The 24454-nt window shown below is 43.2% G+C and overlaps 2 protein-coding genes across 2 annotated transcripts; one reads left to right on the forward strand and one right to left on the reverse strand.

Annotated features, from left to right (window-relative positions):
- Positions 1-4448: 4448 nt before the first annotated feature.
- ZBED4 (zinc finger BED-type containing 4) lies at positions 4449-16715 on the reverse strand. The gene is made up of 3 exons (XM_072147086.1): positions 16450-16715; positions 10152-10221; positions 4449-9341 (listed from the first exon to the last, which is right to left on the reverse strand). The coding sequence occupies exon 3, from the start codon at positions 9162-9164 to the stop codon at positions 5706-5708; it is 3459 nt and encodes a 1152-aa protein (XP_072003187.1). The 5' UTR covers positions 9165-9341; positions 10152-10221; positions 16450-16715; the 3' UTR covers positions 4449-5705.
- Positions 13047-24133, forward strand: LOC140125840 (uncharacterized). Its single transcript, XM_072144715.1, has 3 exons — positions 13047-13105; positions 19275-20205; positions 20994-24133. Exons 1-3 carry the CDS (start codon positions 13047-13049, stop codon positions 21123-21125), a joined length of 1122 nt encoding a protein of 373 aa, XP_072000816.1. The 3' UTR covers positions 21126-24133.
- Positions 24134-24454: the final 321 nt, after the last annotated feature.

The following is a 24454-nucleotide window of genomic DNA, read 5'->3' on the forward strand; positions in this document are numbered from 1 at the left end:
ATAGTACACATGTACTATGTATTCTCACAGCATCATGGTCGGTCAGGCTGACATGCATGGATGCATAGATAAATAGGTGACAGCTTCTCACATATTACTGATCTTTAGCTACTTCCCTGCTAGTTAGGGACAGGGGCCCCTTTGCAGGGTAGCATGGAGGGACAGTGAATGGAGGAGAGTGCAGGAGGAGGACTGCAGGAGAGCAGTGTAACATGGAGGGACAGTGAATGGAGGAGAGTGCAGGAGGAGGACTGCAGGAGAGCAGTGTAACATGGAGGGACAGTGAATGGTGGAGAGTACAGGAGATGCATCAGGAGAGGTCAGAGCTCAGCCTGTTACTTGTGTTATCTCTGCAGCCTCCTGTGTGACCTGACTAATGGTGGAGGGAGGAGAGGGCTGCTACATTGCTATGATCCATGTTAGGGGAGGACTCCTCTGTGCAGCAGATAGTCATGTATGTCTGCAGTTACCTTGTATCTGCTGCTGGAAGCAACTGTGGAGCAGTGGAAATCACCTCATTCACTGGTGTAGACGGCTGAGCTCTCTGCTCACTTCCTATTGGCTGCAGTGTGTCAGGTGACCTCTCAGTGTGGAGTGATCTGTAGTGCAGAGCAGCTGGTGGAATGTTTGTGCGCAGACTCGGCCAGATCAGCTGTAGCTCAGGACGGGACACAGCTACCACTAGAGGGCGCCAGCAACCAGGACAAAAGGAGTTATCTCAGTAAGCCTGCATATTTTGTAATAAGTGTAAATGGTGAAAGTACTTGTCACAATGCATTGAACCCAATTACAGCCATTTGCTATGGTGACACAACCCCTTTAAGGACGCAGTCATTTTGTAGCTTAAGGCTCAGCCCCATTTTTTGGATTCTGACTTGGTCGCATTACATAGTTATAACTTTTGAAAACTGTTACTTATCAAATCTATTCTGAGATTGTTTTTTCCCCACATGTTGCGCTTCAGTTTAGTGGTAAATGTTGGCTGATAAGTTTTGCGTTTATTTACCAAAAAAAGAAAAAAATTATGATTTTTTTTGAAAAATTTGCCATTTTCGAAATTCAAAATCATTGCGTTTTCAGGCCGATAGATTTACCACCTAAATAAGTTGCTGGATAACATTTCCCATATGTCTACTTTACATTTTCATAATTTTTGAAATGTCACGCAGCTTACAAATCGAATTTTCCATATTTTCAGAATTGACCATTTTGGGGATAAATACTGTTTTGAATGAAATTTTACATATTCAGCATCAAAACCCCCAATATAACCAACCCATTTTCAAATCTGCACCCCTCAAACTATCAAACAGATTTTAGGAAGATTGTTAACCCCTTGAGATCTTCATTGTAATTGAATAAATATGGTGGTGACATTTAGAATAGTCAAATTGTGCCGGTTATACATTCATTTAGCCCTAAAATTTACACATTTCCAAAAGATAAATAGAGAAAACCCACCATAAAATTTGTTCTACAATTTCTCCTGAGTGCAGCGACCCCCCACATGTGGACATTACTTGTGTTATGGGGGCACAGCGAGGTGCAGAAGGGAAGGAGCGCCCTGCAGCTGCCAGGATTTTAGTTTTCTCGTTGCCTCCTTTTGTAGGCTATAAAATTTTCGTTTTTTTGTTACTGGGGCCATGTGACTGCATTTTTTTTTGCAAGTTAAGATGCTTTTTCCCGTGTTACCATTTTGGGGTTGGTATCACCTATTGTTGAAATTTTAGGAACTCGTTTTTGAGGGCAGGAGTAGAAAAGCAAATTCCGTACTGGATTTTTGACTTTTTTTCCCGTGTTCGCCGTTTAGCCTAATAATCATGTTATCTTTATTCTCTGGGTCCATACGATTACGGGGATAGGAGACTTAAATTTATTAAAACGTAAGAAAATATATTAATCAAATAAAACCGTAATGTGGGGAAAAATCTATCATTTTTGCATTGCCGTCTTCCAAGTGGCATAACATTTTTCCTTTTTTTGGCTACGGAGCTGGTTGAAGTTTTTCTGCAGGACATGTTCTTTTCACCAGTACCATTCTGGAGTACATATGTTTTTTTGATCACTTTTTATTGCATTTTTTGTAAGGTTGAATAGGTAAAAATGATCATTTTTGGTGGGTTTTTAACATTTTATTTTTAATGGCGTTCATTGTACAGGTTCAATAATGATTTACTTTTATTCTACGGATTGTTACGGATTGAAAAATCACAAATTTGGTGTAAATTGACAGATGAGACATATTGAGAGGGGGGGGGGGGGGGACAACTTACAACTCAGTGACGCATCCCTCCCAATTATTACAGTAGTGGCAAACCCTTTTAATAATTAATAATAACCCTGCTACAAACAGAAAAAGTAAAAATAAGCAAATGGCCATTTCCATTTGGAATCTACCAAGAAGATCAAGTATTGTACACCACGAACACTAACAGGCTGTTGTATTCCCCCTCGTCAGATCTGCTCTTCTTTTGCACTTGTTTTTACAAAAGAAAACCATTGAACTTATGCAAATGAGACTGAGGGGCTCTGGGCTCCATACATGGAGATTGGTTTACAAACCCTTGATCCCGGTGGTAGATTTCCTTCAATAATTTCACCTTCATTATATTAGCTATATAGTACAGACAGTCCCCAGTTAAAGATAGGTTTGTTCTTCTACCACCAAAAAGGATTGTAAACCACAATCACATTGACATGTAGGTATGTGCCCCCTCTGACAGGATCCACTTTTCTTTAACCCCTTAAGGATGCAGGTTATTTTTTTTCTCATTTCTTGCTCTCCCTGTTCAGAAATCCATAACTTTTTCAGTTTTCTGTGTAGAGAACCATATGAGAGCTTATTTTGTGCACAACAAATTTTACTTGTCAGTCACATTATTTATTATTCCATGCTCTGTACGGGGAAGCTGGAAAAAAAAATTCCAAATGTGGAAGAATTGGAAAAAATACTACTGTATTGCAGTACAGACAGCCCTGGGTTACGTACAAGGTAGTTCCATGGGTTTGTTTTAAGTAGAATTTTTATTTTAGTAGGAATTGTATATTTTATAATTGCAGTTCCAGACCAAACTTTTTTTTTTTTTGCCCCAGACAATTTGAGTTCCTAAATTATTTGACCAAGGATGATCAATAAAGCTTCATTACAGATATTTTACAGCTGATCATTGCAGCCTGGGACTTAAGTAAAACATTCAGAGAGCTTCACCAGATGTAAGTAGGGGGACACCTGTATATGGACTTTATGCACTGGCTCATTGTAACGAATCTTCAGAAACCAGACAGCCTCGGGTCTGACGAAGACCCCAAGACTGTCATGGCAACCGATCACCGGCATAGGAAGGGTTTATAGCCGCGATTGGTGCTAGCACCGATTGCGGTTATTAGAGGTGGGGGTTTGCTGCAATATGCAACCAACCCCCACCTGTGTATAAAGAGGGCTAAGCCCATGAGCACTCTTCATACACCACCAGCACCTCTGCGCCATACAGCTACAGTGCAGAGCTTCAAGCGGTTAAGATCCTTGTTTAAATATTTAAAAGGCTTTAAAAAAATATGCAAATGAGTGGCTCCAGGCTCTATTAAACCCTAAAGAGACCAGAGCCCCTCAGGCACATTTGTAGTTTTTAAAAATGTATTTTTAAACCAATGAACAAGAGAAGAGGGGCACACACCAGCATGCTGATTTCCTGGGGGCAGATTTCCTTTAAGTTGAATTTGTATGCAAGTCAAACTGGAATATTTTATGTATAGCTCCAGACAAAATGCCTTTTTTTTGTCCCAGGAACAATTGGAATTTCTAAATTATATTCTATCAAGGCCACACGGATTATCACTAAAACTTTATTACAGACACCTTACTGCTGATCATTGTAGCCTAAAAGAAAACCATTCAGAGAGCTTCATTAAAGGTCACAGTCGGCAGAGAGATCTGTCTGTAACTAGAAGTCATCTTTAAGTCAGATCTACCTGTATTCTAAGTGCCAGGGTTTTAAAGGATGGCAGCAGCTCACACAGGACAAAAAGGGGACTACAGGCGGTCCCCTACTTAAGAACACTCGACTTACATACGACCCCTAGTTACAAACGGACCACTGGATATTGGTGATTTATAGTACTATAGTCCTAGGCTACAATAAACAGCTGTAACAGTTATAAAATGTGTCTGTAATGAAGCTTTATAGTTAATCCTGATTCTTATGACAACCCAACATTTTTAAAATCCAATTGTCACAGAGACCAAAAAAGTTCTGGCTGGGATTACAATGATAAAGTATACAATTCTGACTTACATACAAACTCAACTTAAGAACAAACCTACAGACCCTATCTTGTATGTAACCCGGGGACTGCCTGTATTCATAAACAACAAAGTCAAGCAAAGTTTTCACTAAATTCTCCTTGTTAAAGCTAAAAAAAAAAAAAAAAAAAAAAAAAAATTTAAAAATATAGAAAGGGAAGAATAAAAATGCTGTAATTGCAAAACTGCCATCAGGAATTAGACCAAAATGCTGTAAATAATGGTTTAATTTCAGAAACATCTGTTGACCATTTATAAATACACTAATACATTGATGTAAAAAAATTAGGACTGACTTCAGTACATCAAAACAAAAATTACAATTAAAATGTAATATAATATACAGCAACAACCTGGAAATAATACAGAAAAAACAGGACCAGTGAGACTTATTTCCAAGCAAAGAATCACTCATTTTAGATTTGTAGATTTTAAGTGGAAAAGTAGCTTTAAAAAATAAAACTGAATTGATTTATTACCCATATGTACAACAGCAAAATTTACATCATTGATGGAAAAAAAAAAATATCAGAATAAAATATGTATGAGGAGTGTCTTGGGTGCTTGATATGATTTGTGTGCAGAACCTCTCTGCAGGTTAGCCAGTGGCACAGCATTAAAAAGTTAGTCCACAAAAATTCATTAAAAACCCAACACCTAATATTAAATAGTTAAAAAATTCCCAATAGTTGAAAGTGAATATCAAACTGTCTCATATCCTACACAGTGTGTTCCACAAATTGTTGCCATTTTCACATTGACATTTGTGTAACAGACTAAATGCACAAGAGACTAAAAAGACAGAAAATTGTAAACATTGTTTCTCTATTACAAACCAGACTGACATGGCTGATGTAAAGGAGCCTTAGGAACCAGATGTAAGGTTATCCCAGTCTTATAGAAGTCTTCTAATCTACAAAACCGCTGCTATAGACTACAATAAATTAGCACCTATGATGGAAACAAAACCTGATATATAAATGCCGCTTTTTTATCCATGACACACATTAAAAAAAAACACTACTAAAAGAACCATGGCTAAAATACAGTACCTCTGAATTTTGTACATTAAGTAAAACTACAGAATAAAATTGTTTACATCTTTTCTCCCTGGCCTATAACAAAAGTATTCACTTTTTTTTTTTACACATGTATTTACAGTTTCGAAGACAAAACAGAACTTCCTGGATATGACAAGATATCTGTAGAACAATAGAAAATAAAACATACTGCCTGAATAACTGAGTAAGGACCGAGTAAGGCACATGAAGACAAGATTTAAAGCAAAACATTGTGACACAATAGTAAACTACTGTCACATCTTAAAATGTCATACATGGCCCCAATGGGAGCAATTTATCACACCTATATTCGATAGAAAACATGAATGTTCACCTGACTATCTTCAATACTGAAAGTAAATCAGAGGGAGATTAACTTTTAAAAATATTAGCTGCTCGAAGTGTTCCATCATTAACCTGGACTGATTGAAACTGCCACATTCGTTTGAGGTGTTAAAGAGTTTCTCTGAAGGAATAACGCTTGGTGGACAGCCAAGAAAGCGCACTGCCAATTTGGACAAAACCGGCCAAGATGATTTCTTTAAGTTCCAATACGTAAGGGGATCACAGTTATGCTCTAGCACTTCTTCCTCCAGGTAAGCCAGCACAATGTCTTCAGGTAATTTCTCTTTTAAACTCTTAGACTTTTTTATATTGGCCATAAGTGACCAGATATTGTCGTCCTTACGGTTGGGTGGTGAATGCTTGTTACACCCATTAACAACAGGTGCATCATCTGAGGTAGAATTTAAGATTTCCAGTTCCCTGATTAATCCAAGTTTATATTCCTCAGCTTCTTCTTCTGCAAACAAAGATGCTTTGTACCGAGGGTCCAAAAGTGTGGCAAAAATGTATCTGGGATCATGAAGAGTTGATGACAAACGACAAACCATAGCCTCTTTCAGAGACTTGAGCATTGTATCTATGCCCATTGTTTCCTCAAAGAGCATTTCAATCTTCCGGTTTAGAATGTGGATCATGGGAATTACCTGACTTAAAGTAGCTGTATGCATGCTCATTTCTTTACTGGCCGCCTCAAAAGGCTTCAAAGCATGGCAAACAGACTGGATTACCTCCCATTGATCACAACTTATCAACTCCCTGAAGTTGCACTCAATTGACAGCTCATCAATGGCTCTTTTTTGCTCAATTAAACGTTCTAACATATGAAATGATGTATTCCACTTTGAAGGGACATCTTGAATTAATGGATGTTGAGGCAATTCATATTCCTTTTGCAATTCTGCCAGTTTCTCCTTCGCCTTTGTTGATCTGTGAACACGTTCACAAATTTTCCGAGAAATGCTTAGAAGGTTTTGGACCATTCTTTGACTCTTAATAGCTTCATTTACAATTAAGTCGACCGTGTGCCCAAAACATTCAACACTTGAATGGTCACTTTCATTTAGGGTTTTTCCTATGCTATGATTATCTGTTACAGTGATGCCTATTTGAAGGCCAAACGAGGTTATCCAAGACTCCCACAAGTATTCGAGATGTTTTTGAACACTCAACCCATTGTAATCACAATCTATCTGGGAGACATGCAGAAGTGCGGAACAGTGGTAATCCTCGCTGTGTGGCTTGAACGAAGAATCAAAAGTTACCCAGTGAGCAGTAAGTGTTAAGTATTCCCGTGTCTGACTGCTCATCCAAATTCCTGCAGTAAAATGTATTACACCGCTTTCAGCTTCTTTTAGGTGAGAGACAATTATGTGCTTCACATTTTCATACATATCTGGGATTGCAGTCCTAGAAAAGTATGTTGGAGATGGTAAGGAATATTGAGGTTGCAGGTATTCAAGAAGTCTATTAAAACCAACATTATCTACAAAAGAGTACGGTTGAAGATCAAGTGCAATCATTTCAGCTACAAGACTTGTGATTTTTTTGGCAACAGGATGAGAGTCACTGAATTTATCATTGGTTTCATCAAAAGAGGCGGCTGATAAACCAGCGTTTACCGGCATGTGAACATCAGCAGATGGTAAAGCTTCGGAAACACCATTATTCTGTAAAACATTGCCGTGAAATCTCTGCAGGTGCCTCAGGAGGCAACTCGTTCCTAAATTTGTTGGCTTTTTCCCTCTGCTTATAGTGCGTCCACAGTGCATACAAATGACTTTAGTTGAATCTGCAGAACAAATTGAGAAGTGATTCCACAGTTTTGAGGTCTTCTTGCTATTTGAAGGATAAACTATTTGATTATCATGGGGTGCAGCAGTTGACAGCTCAGTGACTTTTGAGGAGGAGCATTCTGCTGATGCCAAGGTAGCATAAGGAGAATTGGCAAGACTAAGGTCAAAGCTTTTTTGGTTAAAAACTATTTCTGGATGTCTCCTGTACAGATGTCTCATTAAGCAACCAGTTCCTAAATCCCCTTTTTTTCCTCTACTGATCATGCAATTACAGTATCTGCAAACCGCTTTTAAGTTGTCAGTAGGAGATAATGTAAAATGATGCCAAACCTCAGACTTTAATCGTTTTATGGCCTTCTTATTTTGCTGAAAAAAAAGCGGCGAGTCACAAGCCAATGATTTGTGATAGTCATACGATTTTTCGGGAGAAGACATGGACCCTTCACCAATATTTTCTGAAGATTGCAAAACTGCTGTTCCATTGTCGATCAATATTTCACCATTAGCGACACTGTACTGCAAGTCTTCTGAACCTCTTTCAGGGGATGAGGGTACAGAAATAGCTTCCTTCCCATTTTTACCTGGAGAAACAGCAGTGGAAATTACTTCACCATCAGTTGATATGAGGGACGGCAACAGTGTAGGAGGAATTGAATATGGAGGAGGCAAGCTTGTGCCTCCGCTGTTTTCTTGCAACACAATTGACCGGTGAGCTCTCCACATGTGCCTTATCAGACAGCTGGTTCCAAGATCTTTTCCATTTTTTCCTCTACTAAATTCATTCATGCAATGGATACAAACTGCTTTGGAATTATCCAGTGGCGACAAGTAAAAATGTTTCCAAACAGCAGATCTTCTCCTTGAACCTGATGAGTTTTTTTGAATGGACATTTGCTTTTCTGTAACATTTTCAGTTATTTCATCATTCTGATTATTTGGTAAAGATGAAGGGGAAACCGTAACATCTTCTCGGGCATTTTTATCAGAAATTGATACGTCTGAGGATATTTCATCAGAAGAAAGCATGACTAATGGTTCCTCTGTGATTTTCTCTGGAGGAGACATTTTGAGTTTTCTTATTTTTGTTGGGGTAACATTGGTTTCCACATCAGGAGGCTGCAGAGGTAGTACTAAGGTAGGAGGAGAGTATGTGGATATGCTGGGCATATTTCCATTTTCAGAAGCAAGAACTCTGGGGTGTGCTCTTCTTACATGTCTCATCAAACAGCTGGTACTGAGGTCCTTTTCATTCTTGCCTCTGCTGAACTCTTTCATGCAGTACATGCATATAGCTTTGGTACTATCCCGAGGTGAAATAAAGAAATGATTCCAAGCTGGGGACTTTTTTCGGTTACTCATATTTTTGTTTGTAATTATGCTCTGCGTGACAGCCTCCATTGCTGCATCATAGAGGGTAGTCGTATACTGCGAAAAAAGGACCCCATAGTCGTCTTCGTTTTCATTTGTTTGTGAGGTATCTGGACAATGTTGTTCTTTGTCTTCTTGTTCATCGCTACTTTCTGCCTGTTTGATGCTATCCGCCTCTTTCTTGATCGGTGTTTGAGAAAAATCAACAATTTCCTCCTCATCTTCAACTTTTATGTTGCTTGGTTTTTCCATTGTAAGGTTCTGTTCAATTTTTGTTACAGAGCCCTCTTTTGTCATTACTTGCAAAATATTCTAAGATGGAAAAACCTGTAGGTTTTTGTCATCCAATTTCAATAGAATGTTGTGATGAGTTTGGTCCACGTAGACATTCTTTTGGTCTTGTATAAGTAAAGTATCATGTGCTGTTTTTTGCTTGATTATTTTTGCCACAGAATTTTAATACGCAAAGTTGCCCTAAAAGAAAAAAAACCAAGAACTTAGCAAGCAGATAAAAAAAAAAAAAAAAACCTACCATCACGGGATCGTGATGCATTGCACAATGCTATATTTTTAGAAGTGGCAGCACTGCTCATTCACACAAACATAATGTGGACCGATAAGCGGCCACATATAGGTCCCAATTGACGTATATGGTGCACAATCACTGTTTGGTGAGCACATGTTGTCTTGCTACACCGTGACCATGCAGGGCGAAATGAGGTGTGGGGAAGGGTAAGCAGCTCTCACCCCTCCTTCTTTGCAGCGTATGTGTACCCTAAGTAGTAGCCCATGAAAATGGTCAATAAGGTGTCAAGTAACATAGAAGTTCACAGGGAAAAGAGTTGGCTACAGAAGAAACAGAAGGGATTGTCTCCCTTTAAGTCCTCTATAGAAACCTTACTTGATATAAAACATAATCCAGCAAATGGTTTTAGAGTGCAAGGGTCAGGATAAATGACCCTTAACTTGTAGAGCATTTTAGTCAAAATCACATGCCCTGCTCTGTAATTTCTAATGCTCCACTAGTAGTGAATGACTTGTTGAAAATGCAACACCAGTTCTCTTGGGGGGTGGGGGTGGACAGCCACAAATCATAGTATAATACTTTACCCAATAACAAATTAAAAAAGGAAAGGGGGGGGGGGGGCAAGCGTATGGAAGTTATATCATTTATCAGCCAATTGTTCTGATTTAAAAAAAAAAAAAAAAAATTAATCTATACTGGTACTAGACAGTGAGACATTTACAATAATCACATTCTGTATAAAATTTTAATTTAAGTACCTTAAAGCACAATTTTCAACAGTATTTTTAATAACCAAAAGATTTCTCCATGTTGGCCAAAAAGCTTCACCTGGAAAAAAAAAAACAAAAGAAAAAAATTAAGATCTGCATTTCCTATTACAGGCAGTCCCCGGGTTACATACAAGATAGGGTCCAGAGGTTTGTTCTTAAGTTGAATTTGTATGCAAGTCGAAACTTATAATTGTAGATCCAGACAAAAAAAAAAATTGACCCCAGTGACAATTGGAGTTAGAACATTTTTTTGCTGTAATGGTACCAAGGATTACCAATAAAGCTTCATTACAGACCCCTTACAGCTGATTATAGCAATCTGGGACTATAGTAAACCATCCAGAGAGCTTCACCAGAGGTCACAGGGGTCTGTCTGTAACTATGGGTTGTCTGTAAGTCAGGTGTCCTTAAGTAGGGGACCGCCTGTATACAGACAGCAAGATATCTGTTTTAATGATATTCTAGCACTTTCCAAGTTTGGCATTCTCCTTAAGTTTAGTCCCATATAGCGTTTGATCGTTTCAGAATGCCCCATGTTCAACAATTAAAGGAGTTATCCAACTATTAGAAATAATTTGCCGAGGTTTTTTTTTGTTTAAACCCCTTCCCAGCGCCTGCCAATTATATATAGGAAGGGAGAGAGGAGGGATATGCCCTTTAGGTTCAGTTCAGCCACCCAGACAGTGCTGTGGTAGATTTCTTAGTAATATACTAAAATGTTAAAAATGTCAAATCCCAATTGGACCCCACACAACACAGGTACATTCACACAGCGGTATGCCCGGTGTGTGCTGGAGAGGAGGAGGAGGTGACCCCTCCTCCCTCCATAGAGAATAGTGGCGCACGGCCGCACACACGCCAAGCATGCTCTATCTTTTTGCGGTGTGCGGGCCGGATTGGTGCCACACATGTGTGGCACCGTATCTGCGCCGCTATTGCCGTCTATGGGGACGTACATGCTGCCGCATGTACATCCCCGCAGACGGCCATGTGAATGTGCTCTAAACATGCGTTATCATGACACAAGCTGACAACCCTTCTGGCGTCTGCGCTGCTGTGTAGCAGGGACTCCTTGTATCATAGATCCATCATAAATGCAAGGAATCCCATCCTCAGCAGCATAGTCAAACATGACCAAAGGATAATCACAGTATGTGAAACTGCCCAAAGTATTATGAAAATAATCTTAGGAGAACCTGATTATAAGTCACTCTAGGCTAAATTAGGAGTTTTACTTCAGATGCCTAGATCTTGCCCTCTATAGTACTCCCTTTACCCATGGTTTTGGTGTTCTATTAATTTACAGATAACAATTTCATCTTTCAGATCACATCTGGATTGTTGTTCTATAACCTACAGAACCAGCCAAATACGTGCCATAGATGTGGTTCTTTGAGACCTAGAACTGGAGATACAGAAAGCAAATTAAAAAGCTGATCTACAAGCATGATGGATTCTAATGTTAAATATGATATCGATTGTATGGTTCTACATACTATACAGCCCAAGAGAAGGGTTTTTGTTTGAAGTGATGCTCTCCATTCAACCTCTAAAAGGTTGTTTATAAAAGAAGTTATACACGACCCTTTTGACAAGGCTGGGAATAGATTTAAATGCCCGGGAACTGGGTGGGCGCATGCGCAGTAGTGCATTCACGATGCGTGGTTAAAATTCTATCAAGCCTCTTTATAATCATACTAACTTATTTAAACAGCTCATTTTGCCTATCCAGTTCCCCACAAGGATCTTTGGAACACCGGTAACTATTTTACAATATATGGCCTTTTATTACCCTATATACTCGAGTATAAGCCAAGACCCCTAATTTTAACACAAAGAAACTGGAAAAACCTATTGACTCGGGTATAAGCAGAGGGTGGGAAAAACATTGGTCACAGCCCCCTGTAGTGTATAGCCTGCCAGCCCCTGCCACACATATAATGCCTGTAGAAAAAAAACAAAACAAAAAAAAAAAAACAGCGTTCTCTTCTATACAGCGATTGTGACATCAGCTGCTCGCTGACATCATAGCATGTACAGATGCTGCCGTACATAGTAGAACGGGAGCGAGCGGCTGACGTCACGATCCCTGCGCGGGGATGCCAGAGCAGCGCTGTATAGAAGGCGAGTACACTTTTTTCTTGATTCAAGTATAAGCCGAAGTGATTTTTTTTCAGCATATTTTTTGTGCTGAAAAACACTGCTTTCACTAATAAAAATATATAATTAACTTTTTTACACCATCTATTTAAATCGGCATAGGTACTTCTGTTTACCTACTTGTACTAATTAGTCGTATAATATATATTTTTTATGTATGACTACTTACATTAAAACCATCCATATGCACATACCGATGCCATCACCTATGATTTCTCATCTATATGTCCATACTAACGAACTTTTATGTACTTTTGTAGGTTTTTTTAATTTGAGGAAGAGAGCAGTATGCTCTCGAAACGCGTTGTCCACCCATTTTGTATAGATAAATTAGCAGGTTTTAACATAAAGGAGAGAATTATAGAAATGGTACCCTACATAGGGACAGCTCCCCCCCTTAAATTGGTTGTCACCCAGTTTGGATGAAAAAGAAAACCCACAGACAGACTTTACTGTATAAGATAATAAGCAACGTGAGAAATTCTGCTGTCATGGAGTAATCAAGCTAGAGAAATCTCAGTAATTAAAGCAAGAAAAGTGGTCAAATATAAGTAACTAATACAAAAGAACAGGCACTCTAGCACGTCTACAGGAAACGTAAGAACACTTATTTTATTGGTTCCATTTTAAAATCCACTTTTAACATTACTTCATTGGTATGAACACAGCAAAACCAACGCGTTTCATGCTAAAGGACTTATTCATGAATGCATGTGAATACAAATGGTTGACAGCTTTATACCGGACATATTTATACCGGACATTTCCAATCATGCAAGCAGGTGAGAATACTAACCCACCTGTGCATTAAGAGTCCACAAACAATGCCCTTTGGACTAATGCCAGTGTTGCTTTAGGCCAGTGGTGGCGAACCTATGGCACTGGTGCCAGAGATGGCACCCGGAGCCCTTTCTGTGTGCACTCAGGCCATCACCCAAGCACACCAGACAGGACACAAAGAATCTTCCTGCAGTTCCAAGCAACTTACAAGATGCTGCCTATAATCATATATTTAAGTGATACTTACTTTGCTACTTGGGTATGTAGGAAGAGGGAGAATGAGTAGACAGGGACAAATTATCTTTGGAAGACCTTCTGCTGGCCCCACAACTCTGTGTAAGGAGGAGCACTGGAAAGAAGCTAAAATTATGCAAATTTTCCATCTTGTCCTCAGGAGGCCAATATGATCGAATGTTTTTGAAGAACAGGGAGCAATAAGTTACAGCTTTTTTGGTTGGCACATCGCAATAAATAAGGGGGTTTTGGTTTGCAGTTTGGGCACTCGGCCTCTAAAAGGTTCGCCATCACTGCTCTAGGCGTTTAAACAAACTTAATAAAAAACATATACACGAGTTAAAAACACATGAACAGACGAATCAGGAGAACACTACATAAATAGGGGCAAACAATAGCTTCTAATAAATGTAAATAAAAACAAATATACTACATTTTTAATCATTTAATCCTGTTCAGTATTTACTTTTTAGAAGAAAAATTCAATACGTTTCCCTATTTTGTAATAGGTGATCAAATTAAAAAAAAAAAAACAGACAAAATAGGGAAACTTATTGCATGATTGGAAATATCCGATGTAAAGCTATCTAGCGTTTGTATTTACATGCAACCATGAATAAGTCCTTTGGTTTTTCTGTGTCAATACCCATGAAGTGATGTTTAAAAAAGTGTCCCCAGGATTTTACAATTCCTGGGGAGATGCTGGAGTACCTGCTCTTTTGTTCGCCGAGGTCTCGACATCTCTCTGTGCACCTAGGGGATCGTGGGCTGGACTTTTTCTTACATAACTAATACTTACCTGGTAAACCACCCACTGCTATCGGACCATACTTCAGTGGTTTTTGCTTACTTCCGTAATAATTACATGCTATTTATCCCCATCCGCAACATTTCTAGCCCCCAACCCTGCTGCAGCACCTCCTCTCTGACGTTCCATTACATTGAACGGTCAGAGAACGGTGCGGTCTACCCTTAGCGCTAACCCATTATTAGCAGTGTTAAACTGCTAGCTTAATCAGAACCTACAGATTAAGCTGGCAAACACTGCTGTGCCATACTCAAAGGGGTTCGGCATATTCATGATGGGGCGGTAGGTGGAGGTAGTGACTGCCGCATGAATCCTGGAAGTCACTTTCGGCCTGTGGCATGGGAGGGGCAGTCCAGCAAAGAAGCAGCGTTCTCAGTGTATGGCAGGGTTCACTAGCATTATCGGAAGGTTCTGATAAAGCAAGCAGCTTAACACGGATAATGGGGTATCACTAGGAGCTGGTTACTTTAATAAGCAGTTCCTAGAGCGTTTTTTAGTGTGACAGGTCCTTTTTACATATACTATACAGAGGGAAAAACCTGAAAAATAGCCTGGTGATTGAGGAGGTAAACAGGTGCAGAATATTCCTGTATGCTGTATCGTCAATTACATTGAAGGGGTGTTCTGTGCAGAGCTCTCTGCATCCATGATCGTACACAATCCATTAATATCTTGCTATAAGGACACCTGCGCACGCCGCACAGTTTTCCTACAGCTAGCACATGTCCTAACTCAGTACTTTGCGCTAATTGTCATGGATTCCACAGAATGAACCGACTGCCCGAGATGCAAAGGTTGGAGCAAACCCTATTCCTGTTTGATTTTGAACCCAGAAAGCCATTTTTTCAATTGTTATTGCCAGAGGAGCTCACATAGAGATGATACACAGGACTACTGTTTGCATGTAGCCCAAAGTAGATTTTCTGGATGATAACACTAGACCGGGCCATGAAACAAACTTGATTTGGAAGGTTTTATCTGCTTGAAAACATAAGTCATGGCTTATTAAGTCATGTACTGCTGACAGGTCCCTTCAAAAGGAAAACAATTGCTTCCAAAGTCATGTCAAGATAAGCCAAAAAGTAACTTTGCCTAAGATTATTCCACTTCTAGAAGTTACATGGGGGAAAACACTTTAGGTGTGTATATCTTTGGTTCTACAGTACATAGAAACATGATGCTGTATTGAAAATAAAAATCTCATCTTTCAGATCACATCAGACTTGCAGTTCTGTAAGCACCATAACTGAATATATGGGAAGTTAAAGAAATAGATGGGAACTGATTTTTTTTTTTTAGCTTTCCTGGTCACATTTCTAAGTATGGGGTAGATTTATCAGAAGTGACAACGCAAAAGTATTCTTATTTGTCAGGGCAACCAATCTCAGCTCTGATTGGTTGCTACAGGCAACTTGAACTGTTCTGCTCTCAGACACTTCTGATGAATCTAACCCTATGTCTTTAAGGCCTCTTTCTGGCAAGCGCTGTTCACTTCTCACCCCCTCTCCATAAGGAGGATTGCAACACGGCCAAAATGGTAGCTTACAACTGAAAAAAAACCAAAACATTTGTGTGAAAGCAGCCTGCCTCCCGTTCTGTAGCTCACAGAACCATGCAACCTGAAAGATTTGATTCTTATCTTTAATACGCCACAATGTTTCCAGTTGCTATAGAGCCAAAGACTGGGGCATCTGAAGTGATGGTTCCCTCTAAAATTAACTAATCTCAGGCAAAATAACTCCTCTTTGCTCATTTTCACATTAAATCTGGGATTTCTTGAAAAGACATTTCAGAACCTACCTGTGGGAAATACGAGTTTAGTGAGGTAAAGTCTGCTATTGAATTGGAAGTCGAGGTGGAACCCCCATTAATATCTGACCCCTGCCAGTCCTCAGGGAAAACGCTACAAAGGTCACCGCTAGCTGGAGGATTACTGTGTAGCACCCAGTTACGTGACAATAGTAGAGAATCCCCAGAGGAGAGAGCCCTGTGCTAATCCTCTCAGAGATAACCAGTGCAGGAGGACTCCATGTAAACAGGCGCTGCACGGGCGCCATGTGTGCCCAATGACAGCACTTTGCGAGAGGACTTGGCTGCCAGGCGGCACCTGTGCAGTGCCCTGTGCCCGCAGCTCCAAGTAGCAGCAAGTTGGAGGCGGCACACAATAGAGCGGCGAGGATAGCACAGCCTGCATTGTAGGTCAGTGTGTGTGGCCAGGCCTTCCTCACACTACCCCTCCTGAAACCGGAACTCGAGCCACCCCCTGCCTACAAGCACAGCACTGTCCGCGCCCGGGCCACTTACCTGTCAGCTAGGTGCCTCTGCCGGGGCTCAGTAGCCGTTCACTATGTGCAGGCCAGCCTGTGCACTCTCTGTCCCCATTCATTAGTTTAATGCTTTGTCTCCCTCCCGTTCCCGCGACGCTCCGTCCGACTGCGAGATGAAGACGAGAGGCGGAGCGCGGCTTGCGTGCGGCTACGTCACCGAGTCAAAGGTTCACAAAATGGCTGCTTCCTGAAGACGGCTGTCCCATGGCGTCAGCACAGTGAAGGGCGGGGTTGAATGGCTGGGGTACCGCCCCTCACTGAACACAAGTACACACGGGGTGGCCACGCCTTCCCGCCTCCCAGCCCGCGTCGCGTTTGTTTTGGCAGATGGTTGTCGCGCTGTACGGGGTTTCCGGAGCACTTGTGGCCTGCAGCCAGGGTGGGGTGAGCTCTGAGCTGGAACAACAGCGGTGGCTCATTCATAACCAGGACGAGAGCACACAACATAACTCGGGCTTTTGTTTTCAGAAGGCGAGACGAATGGAGGGCGCATTCTCTAGCGCTGCCCTCAGTATGGCTGCAGCGCAATCAGCTCAGCTCAGCTCAGTCCACATGAGAGACGATGTGTCTGTAGGGGGTATGAAGCCATGGATTCCCTCAAACAATCGTCCACACTGTAAACTGGCCTCCTATGTGAGCCACAGGCTGTGAGGTGATGCCATTGGTGGATTGTAAGGCTGCGGTCATACGATCCGCTAGGCGTCCGTTCATAACGCGACGCTAGCGCACAGAGGGCGGTCCTTGGCCCGACCGTACATGCGTTAACAGGGAAACGCATGCGATTGATAAGCCGATCGCATGCGTTTCCCTGTTAACGCATGTCCGTTCGGGCCGAGGACCGCCCTCTGTGTGCTAGCGTCGCGTTATGAACGGACGCCTAGCGGATCTTGTGACCGCGGCTTAAGGGGGTCGTGGCGCGTCCATTGTCCTAGGATACAGGCCACTAATACCTGCACACACTACTCAGAAATAGGCCACTACTACCTGCACACAGTACACAGATACAGGCCACTGCTACCTGCACACAGTACACAGATACAGGCCACTACTACCTGCACACAGTACACAGATACAGGCCACTACTACCTGCACACAGTACACAGATACAGGCCACTACTACCTGCACACAGTACACAGATACAGGCCACTACTACCTGCACACAGTACACAGATACAGGCCACTGCTACCTGCACACAGTACACAGATACAGGCCACTGCTACCTGCACACAGTACACAGATACAGGCCACTGCTACCTGCACACAGTACACAGATACAGGCCACTGCTACCTGCACACAGTACACAGATACAGGCCACTGCTACCTGCACACAGTACACAGATACAGGCCACTGCTACCTGCACACAGTACACAGATACAGGCCACTGCTACCTGCACACAGTACACAGATACAGGCCACTGCTACCTGCACACAGTACACAGATACAGGCCACTGCTACCTGCACACAGTACACAGATACAGGCCACTACTACCTGCACACAGTACACAGATACAGGCCACTACTACCTGCACACAGTACACAGATACAGGCCACTACTACCTGCACACAGTACACAGATACAGGCCACTACTACCTGCACACAGTACACAGATACAGGCCACTACTACCTGCACACAGTACACAGATACAGGCCACTGCTACCTGCACACAGTACACAGATACAGGCCACTGCTACCTGCACACAGTACACAGATACAGGCCACTGCTACCTGCACACAGTACACAGATACAGGCCACTGCTACCTGCACACAGTACACAGATACAGGCCACTGCTACCTGCACACAGTACACAGATACAGGCCACTGCTACCTGCACGCAGTACACAGATACAGGCCACTGCTACCTGCACGCAGTACACAGATACAGGCCACTGCTACCTGCACACAGTACACAGATACAGGCCACTGCTACCTGCACGCAGTACACAGATACAGGCCACTGCTACCTGCACACAGTACACAGATACAGGCCACTACTACCTGCACACAGTACACAGATACAGGCCACTACTACCTGCACACAGTACACAGATACAGGCCACTGCTACCTGTACACAGATACAGGCCACTGCTACCTGCACACAGTACACAGATACAGGCCACTGCTACCTGCACACAGTACACAGATACAGGCCACTGCTACCTGCACGCAGTACACAGATACAGGCCACTGCTACCTGCACGCAGTACACAGATACAGGCCACTGCTACCTGCACGCAGTACACAGATACAGGCCACTGCTACCTGCACGCAGTACACAGATACAGGCCACTGCTACCTGCACACAGTACACAGATACAGGCCACTGCTACCTGTACACAGATACAGGCCACTGCTACCTGCACTCAGTACACAGATACAGGGCACTGCTATATGCACACACAAAACAAATACAGGCCACTACTACCTGCACACAGTACACAGATACAGGCCACTACTACCTGTACACAGATACAGGCCACTACTACCTGCACACAGTACACAGATACAGGCCACTACTACCTGCACACAGTACACAGATACAGGCCACTACTACCTGCACACAGTACACAGATACAGGCCACTACTACCTGCACACAGTACACAGATACAGGCCACTACTACCTGCACACAGTACACAGATACAGGCCACTACTACCTGTGCACAGATACAGGCCACTACTACCTGCACACAGTACACAGATACAGGCCACTACTACCTGCACACAGTACACATATACAGGCCACTACTACCTGCACACAGTACACAGATACAGGCCACTACTACCTGCACACAGTACACAGATACAGGCCACTACTACCTGCACACAGTACACAGATACAGGCCACTACTACCTGGACACACTACTTGGATACAGGCCACTACTACCTGTGCACGGATACAGGCCACTACTGCCTGCACAAATTACACAGATACAGGTCACTACTGCCTGCACAAATTACACAGATACAGGCCACTGCTACCTGCACACAGTACACAGATACAGGCCACTACTACCTGGACACACTAAACAGATACAGGCCACTGCTACCTGGACACACTACACAGGTAAAGGCCACCACTGCCTGCACACAGTACACAGATACAGGCCACTACTACCTGCACACACTACACAGATACAGGCCACTACTACCTGGACACACTACTCAGATACAGGCCACTACTACCTGGACACAGTACACAGATACAGGCCACTACTACCTGGACACAGTACACAGATACAGGCCACTACTACCTGCACACAGTACACAGATACAGGCCACTACTACCTGCACACAGTACACAGATACAGGCCACTACTTCCTGCACACACTACACAGATACAGGCCACTATAACCTGGACACAGTACACAGATACAGGCCACTACCATCTGGACACAGTACACAGATACAGGCCACTACCATCTGGACACAGTACACAGATACAGGCCACTACTACCTGCACACAGTACACAGATACAGGCCACTACCACCTGGACACCAGTACACAGATACAGGCCACTGCTACCTGCACACAGTACACAGATACAGGCCACTACTACCTGGACACACTACTCAGATACAGGCCACTACTACCTGGACACACTACTCAGACACAAGCCACTACTACCTGCACACAGTACACAAATACAGGCCACTACTACTTGGACACACTACTCAGATACGCAGGCACAGGCCACTGCTGCCTGCCTGCGCGCTCTACGCAGGCACAGGCCACTGCTGCCTGCCTGCGCGCTCTACGCAGGCACAGGCCACTGCTGCCTGCCTGCGCGCTCTACGCAGGCACAGGCCACTGCTGCCTGCCTGCGCGCTCTACGCAGGCACAGGCCACTGCTGCCTGCCTGCGCGCTCTACGCAGGCACAGGCCACTGCTGCCTGCCTGCGCGCTCTACGCAGGCACAGGCCACTGCTGCCTGCGCGCTCTACGCAGGCACAGGCCACTGCTGCCTGCCTGCGCGCTCTACGCAGGCACATGCCACTGCTGCCTGCCTGCGCGCTCTACGCAGGCACAGGCCACTGCTGCCTGCCTGCGCGCTCTATGCAGGCACATGCCACTGCTGCCTGCCTGCGCGCTCTACGCAGGCCACTGCTGCCTGCCTGCGCGCTCTACGCAGGCACAGGCCACTGCTGCCTGCCTGCGCGCTCTACGCAGGCACAGGCCACTGCTGCCTGCCTGCGCGCTCTACGCAGGCACAGGCCACTGCTTCCTGCCTGCGCGCTCTACGCAGGCACAGGCCACTGCTTCCTGCCTGCGCGCTCTACGCAGGCACAGGCCACTGCTTCCTGCCTGCGCGCTCTACGCAGGCACAGGCCACTGCAGCCTGCCTGCGCGCTGTACGCAGGCACAGGCCACTGCAGCCTGCCTGCGCGCTCTACGCAGGCACAGGCCACTGCAGCCTGCCTGCACGCTCTACGCAGGCACAGGCCACTGCTGCCTGCCTGCACGCTTTACGCAGGCACAGGCCACTGCTGCCTGCCTGCACGCTCTACGCAGGCACATTCCTCAGATTTTGGTCCTGTGTGTGGCATCACACAGGTGCCGCAGATTTGTCGGCTGCACATCCATGATGTGAATCTCCCGTTACACCACATCCCAAAGATGCTCTATTGGATTGAGATCTGGTGACTGTGGAGGCCTTTTGAGTACAGTGAACTCATTGTTATGTTCAAGAAACCAGTCTGAGATGATTCCAGCTTTATGACATGGCGCATTATCCTGCTGAAAGTAGCCATCAGATGTTTGGTACATTGTGGTCAAAAGGGATGGACATGGTCAGCAACAATACTCAGGTAGGCTGTGGCGTTGCAACAATGCTCAATTGGTACCAAGGGGCCCAAAGAGTGCCAAGAAAATATTCCCCACACCATGAACCACCACCACCAGCCTGAACCGTTGATACAAGGCAGGATGGATCCATGCTTTCATGTTGTTGACACCAAATTCTGACCCTACCATCCGAATGTCGCAGCAGAAATTGAGACTCATCAGACCAGGCAACGTTTTTCCAATCTTCTACTGTCCAATTTCGATGAGCTTGTGTAAATTGTAGCCTCAGTTTCCTGTTCTTAGCTGAAAGGAGTGGCACCCGGTGTGGTCTTCTGCTGCTGTAGCCCATCTGCCTCAAAGTTCGACGTACTGTGCGTTCAGAGATGCTCTTCTGCCTACCTTGGTTGTAACGGGTGGCGATTTGAGTCACTGTTGCCTTTCTATCAGCTCAAACCAGTCTGCCCATTCTCCTCTGACCTCTGGCATCAACAAGGCATTTCTGCCCACAGAACTGCCGCTCACTGGATGTTTTTTCTTTTTCGGACCATTCTCTGTTTGTGATACATAGTAACATATTAACAAATACTGATGATATCTGTGTGGGATCTGTATTTATCATATTGCATTTGATGTCTATGGGAGGGTAGAGACGCAAGTACCACGACGAATAAGACCGGCTCTGAGTTTTTTCTCAGAGGCTCAAGTACAGTGCTAAGGAAACACAGAAATACTTGCAGACATGAGCCAGCTGCAAAAGCAATGGCTTTTACACACAGTAAATACAATACTGATCAGACACAGACAGGTGATGATTAAATCCAGAACTTCATGCTGCAGTTAAACATGGTGCTTGTGTGACGGGCTTGGCACAATTGTATAGGCATTTACATTGAATTACCTATGGGAGGCACCTTCACGTATCGGGAAATTGCGCCCAAGGATGAACCAGACTTGTGCAAGCCCACAATTCTCTTCTTGATTGATTTCTTTAGACTTTCCTGTGACATTACACAAAATAACATTGTGTTTCTGCTGTGCTTTCAAATACATCCACATGTCTCTATTTAAATGGGCTGGCCACTTTTCAATAACTCTGTTTCATTAGACATGTCTCTGAATATGTACGTGTAACTTATGTCCTCAGCATATAAACAGAACTTCTGGTTTCTCACTCCTTCAGTTCTTCCTAATTAGGTCACCCACTGTTCATCGTTTTCTCACAATCCATCTCACTGACAGACACACTGAGACATAACTCTCATGCTACAGTCCTTCCCATGTATGAGTGCTCAGCATTATAAACAAAATTCCACAGAGTTTGCAGACAGCACTAAAGTAAGGAGCAGGATTGCTGAATCACTGGATGAACATTCAGGAATTATTAGTAACCCCTTCACGTTGCAGCCTTTTTTCACTTTTGTACCCCACCTTCAAAAATCTTTACCTTTTTTATTTTTCTGTGTACAGAGCTGTGATGTACCTCTTAGTTACATTATTTATTATTCCATGCTGTGTACTGGCGTCACTTCGTTTTGGGCTCTGTTTTTATGACTTTCACTGTACGCTCCAAATATCTATTTTATTCTTTGGTTCGGTACAATCACGGAGATACCAAATTAATTTTTATCTTATTGTGTTTTTATTGTGTTTTAATACATTGTAAAAAATTAATGTGGGTGTAAAAAATTTTTTTGTTTCACCATCTTCTGACACTATTAACTTTTTCATGCTTCAGTGTGTGGAACTGTGAAAGACGTCATTTATTGCAAGATAAGCTGTTGTTTTGATTGCTACCATCCTGAGGACTGTGCAACCTTTTGATCGCTTTTTATTACATTTTGTATGTAATGTACAATGGTGAAAAAGTGATATTTAAGACATTTGGGAGCTTTTTTTCGTTATGGGATTCACCACCGGGAATAACTGTTTTTCTATTTTGATAGATCGACATTTTGGGCCACGGGGATACTTACATGTTTGTGATTTTTACTGTTTATTTTTATATCACTTCTAGGGAAAGGGGGTCATTTTAATCTTTTTTATTTTTTTACTTTAAGGGCATCTACCACCAGGATGAAGGACTGTAAGCAAAAGAGCTTGAGAGCTCCAGGCTCCATAGGTGTTAATGGAGCCATGAGCCCCTCAGGCACGTTTGCATAGTCTAATTGTTCCTATCATAAACTGCAATACTACGGTACAGGCGGTCCCCTACTTAAGGACACCCGACTTACAGACAACCCATAGTTACAGACAGACCCCTCTGCCCACTGTGACCTCTGGTGAAGCTCTCTGGATGCTTTAAAATAGTCCCAGACTGCAATAATCAGCTTAAAATTGTCTGCAATGAAGCTTTATTGATAATTCTTGGTCCTATTACAGCAAAAAAATTTGAAACTCCAATTGTCACTGGGGCAAAAAAAATTGTCGGGAACTACAATGATAAAATATACAGTTTCGACTTGCATACAAATTCAACTTAAGAACAAACCTACAGTCCCTATCTTGTATGTAACCCGGGGACTGCCTGTATTGCAGCATATTCTGTTTTTACACATGATTTATTGCAATGTTGGACTGCCACATTGAAACCAATGTGGAGAAACCATAAAGCCTCGGATTTTACAAAGACTGAGGGCCACTGGTTGCCACCAGACTTTGACGGCCAACACTGCAATCAAAGGGTTAACACCCACAATTGGCACTAGCTCTGATAGTAGGTGTTGCCCCACGCCTGTGAGCCTTCTTCATAGTTAAAGGGCAGCTACCACCACGATTCTACCTATAAAAGTAGAATGGGTGGTAGGTGGATGAATGGGACGTGAGGAAAGCTCTTTTTAGAGATAATCCTCATGTCCCCGCTAACTTTTAATAAACTTTATTCCCTTAATATGTAAATTTTGTTATGCGGCTACTGGGGCGTGGAGTAGCCGGACATGATGCTACACGGCCCGGCTACTCCACACCCCAGTAGGCCCTCTGCTGAGCAGCCACAGCTCTGAGGCTGGAGCTACTGCGCATGCGCAGAACTCCAGCTTGTCAGACGAGGGCCACACACAACAGGGTAGGAGGAGTAATGTGGCTACTGGGGCGTGGAGTAGCCAGGCCGTGTACCTTGGGCCCCAGTAGCCACATAACAAAATTTACATATTAAGGGAATAAAGTTTATTAAAAGTTAGCGGGGACGTGAG

Source organism: Engystomops pustulosus, chromosome 4 (assembly GCF_040894005.1).
Source record: "Engystomops pustulosus chromosome 4, aEngPut4.maternal, whole genome shotgun sequence".
NCBI lineage: Eukaryota > Metazoa > Chordata > Amphibia > Anura > Leptodactylidae > Engystomops > Engystomops pustulosus.

What these genes read in the sequence shown, in the direction of transcription:
- ZBED4 (XM_072147086.1), bottom strand. Translation starts at nt 9,164, where the DNA reads ATGACAAAAGAGGGCTCTGTAACAAAAATTGAACAGAACCTTACAATG.
- LOC140125840 (XM_072144715.1), top strand. Translation starts at nt 13,047, where the DNA reads ATGGTTGACAGCTTTATACCGGACATATTTATACCGGACATTTCCAAT. An exon ending in ATTTCCAATCATGCAAGCAG is followed by an intron (nt 13,106 to 19,274) that starts GTGAGAATACTA and finishes ACCTGCACACAG; the next exon opens with TACACAGATACAGGCCACTA. An exon ending in TGCCTGCGCGCTCTACGCAG is followed by an intron (nt 20,206 to 20,993) that starts GCACAGGCCACT and finishes CGCTCTACGCAG; the next exon opens with GCACATTCCTCAGATTTTGG.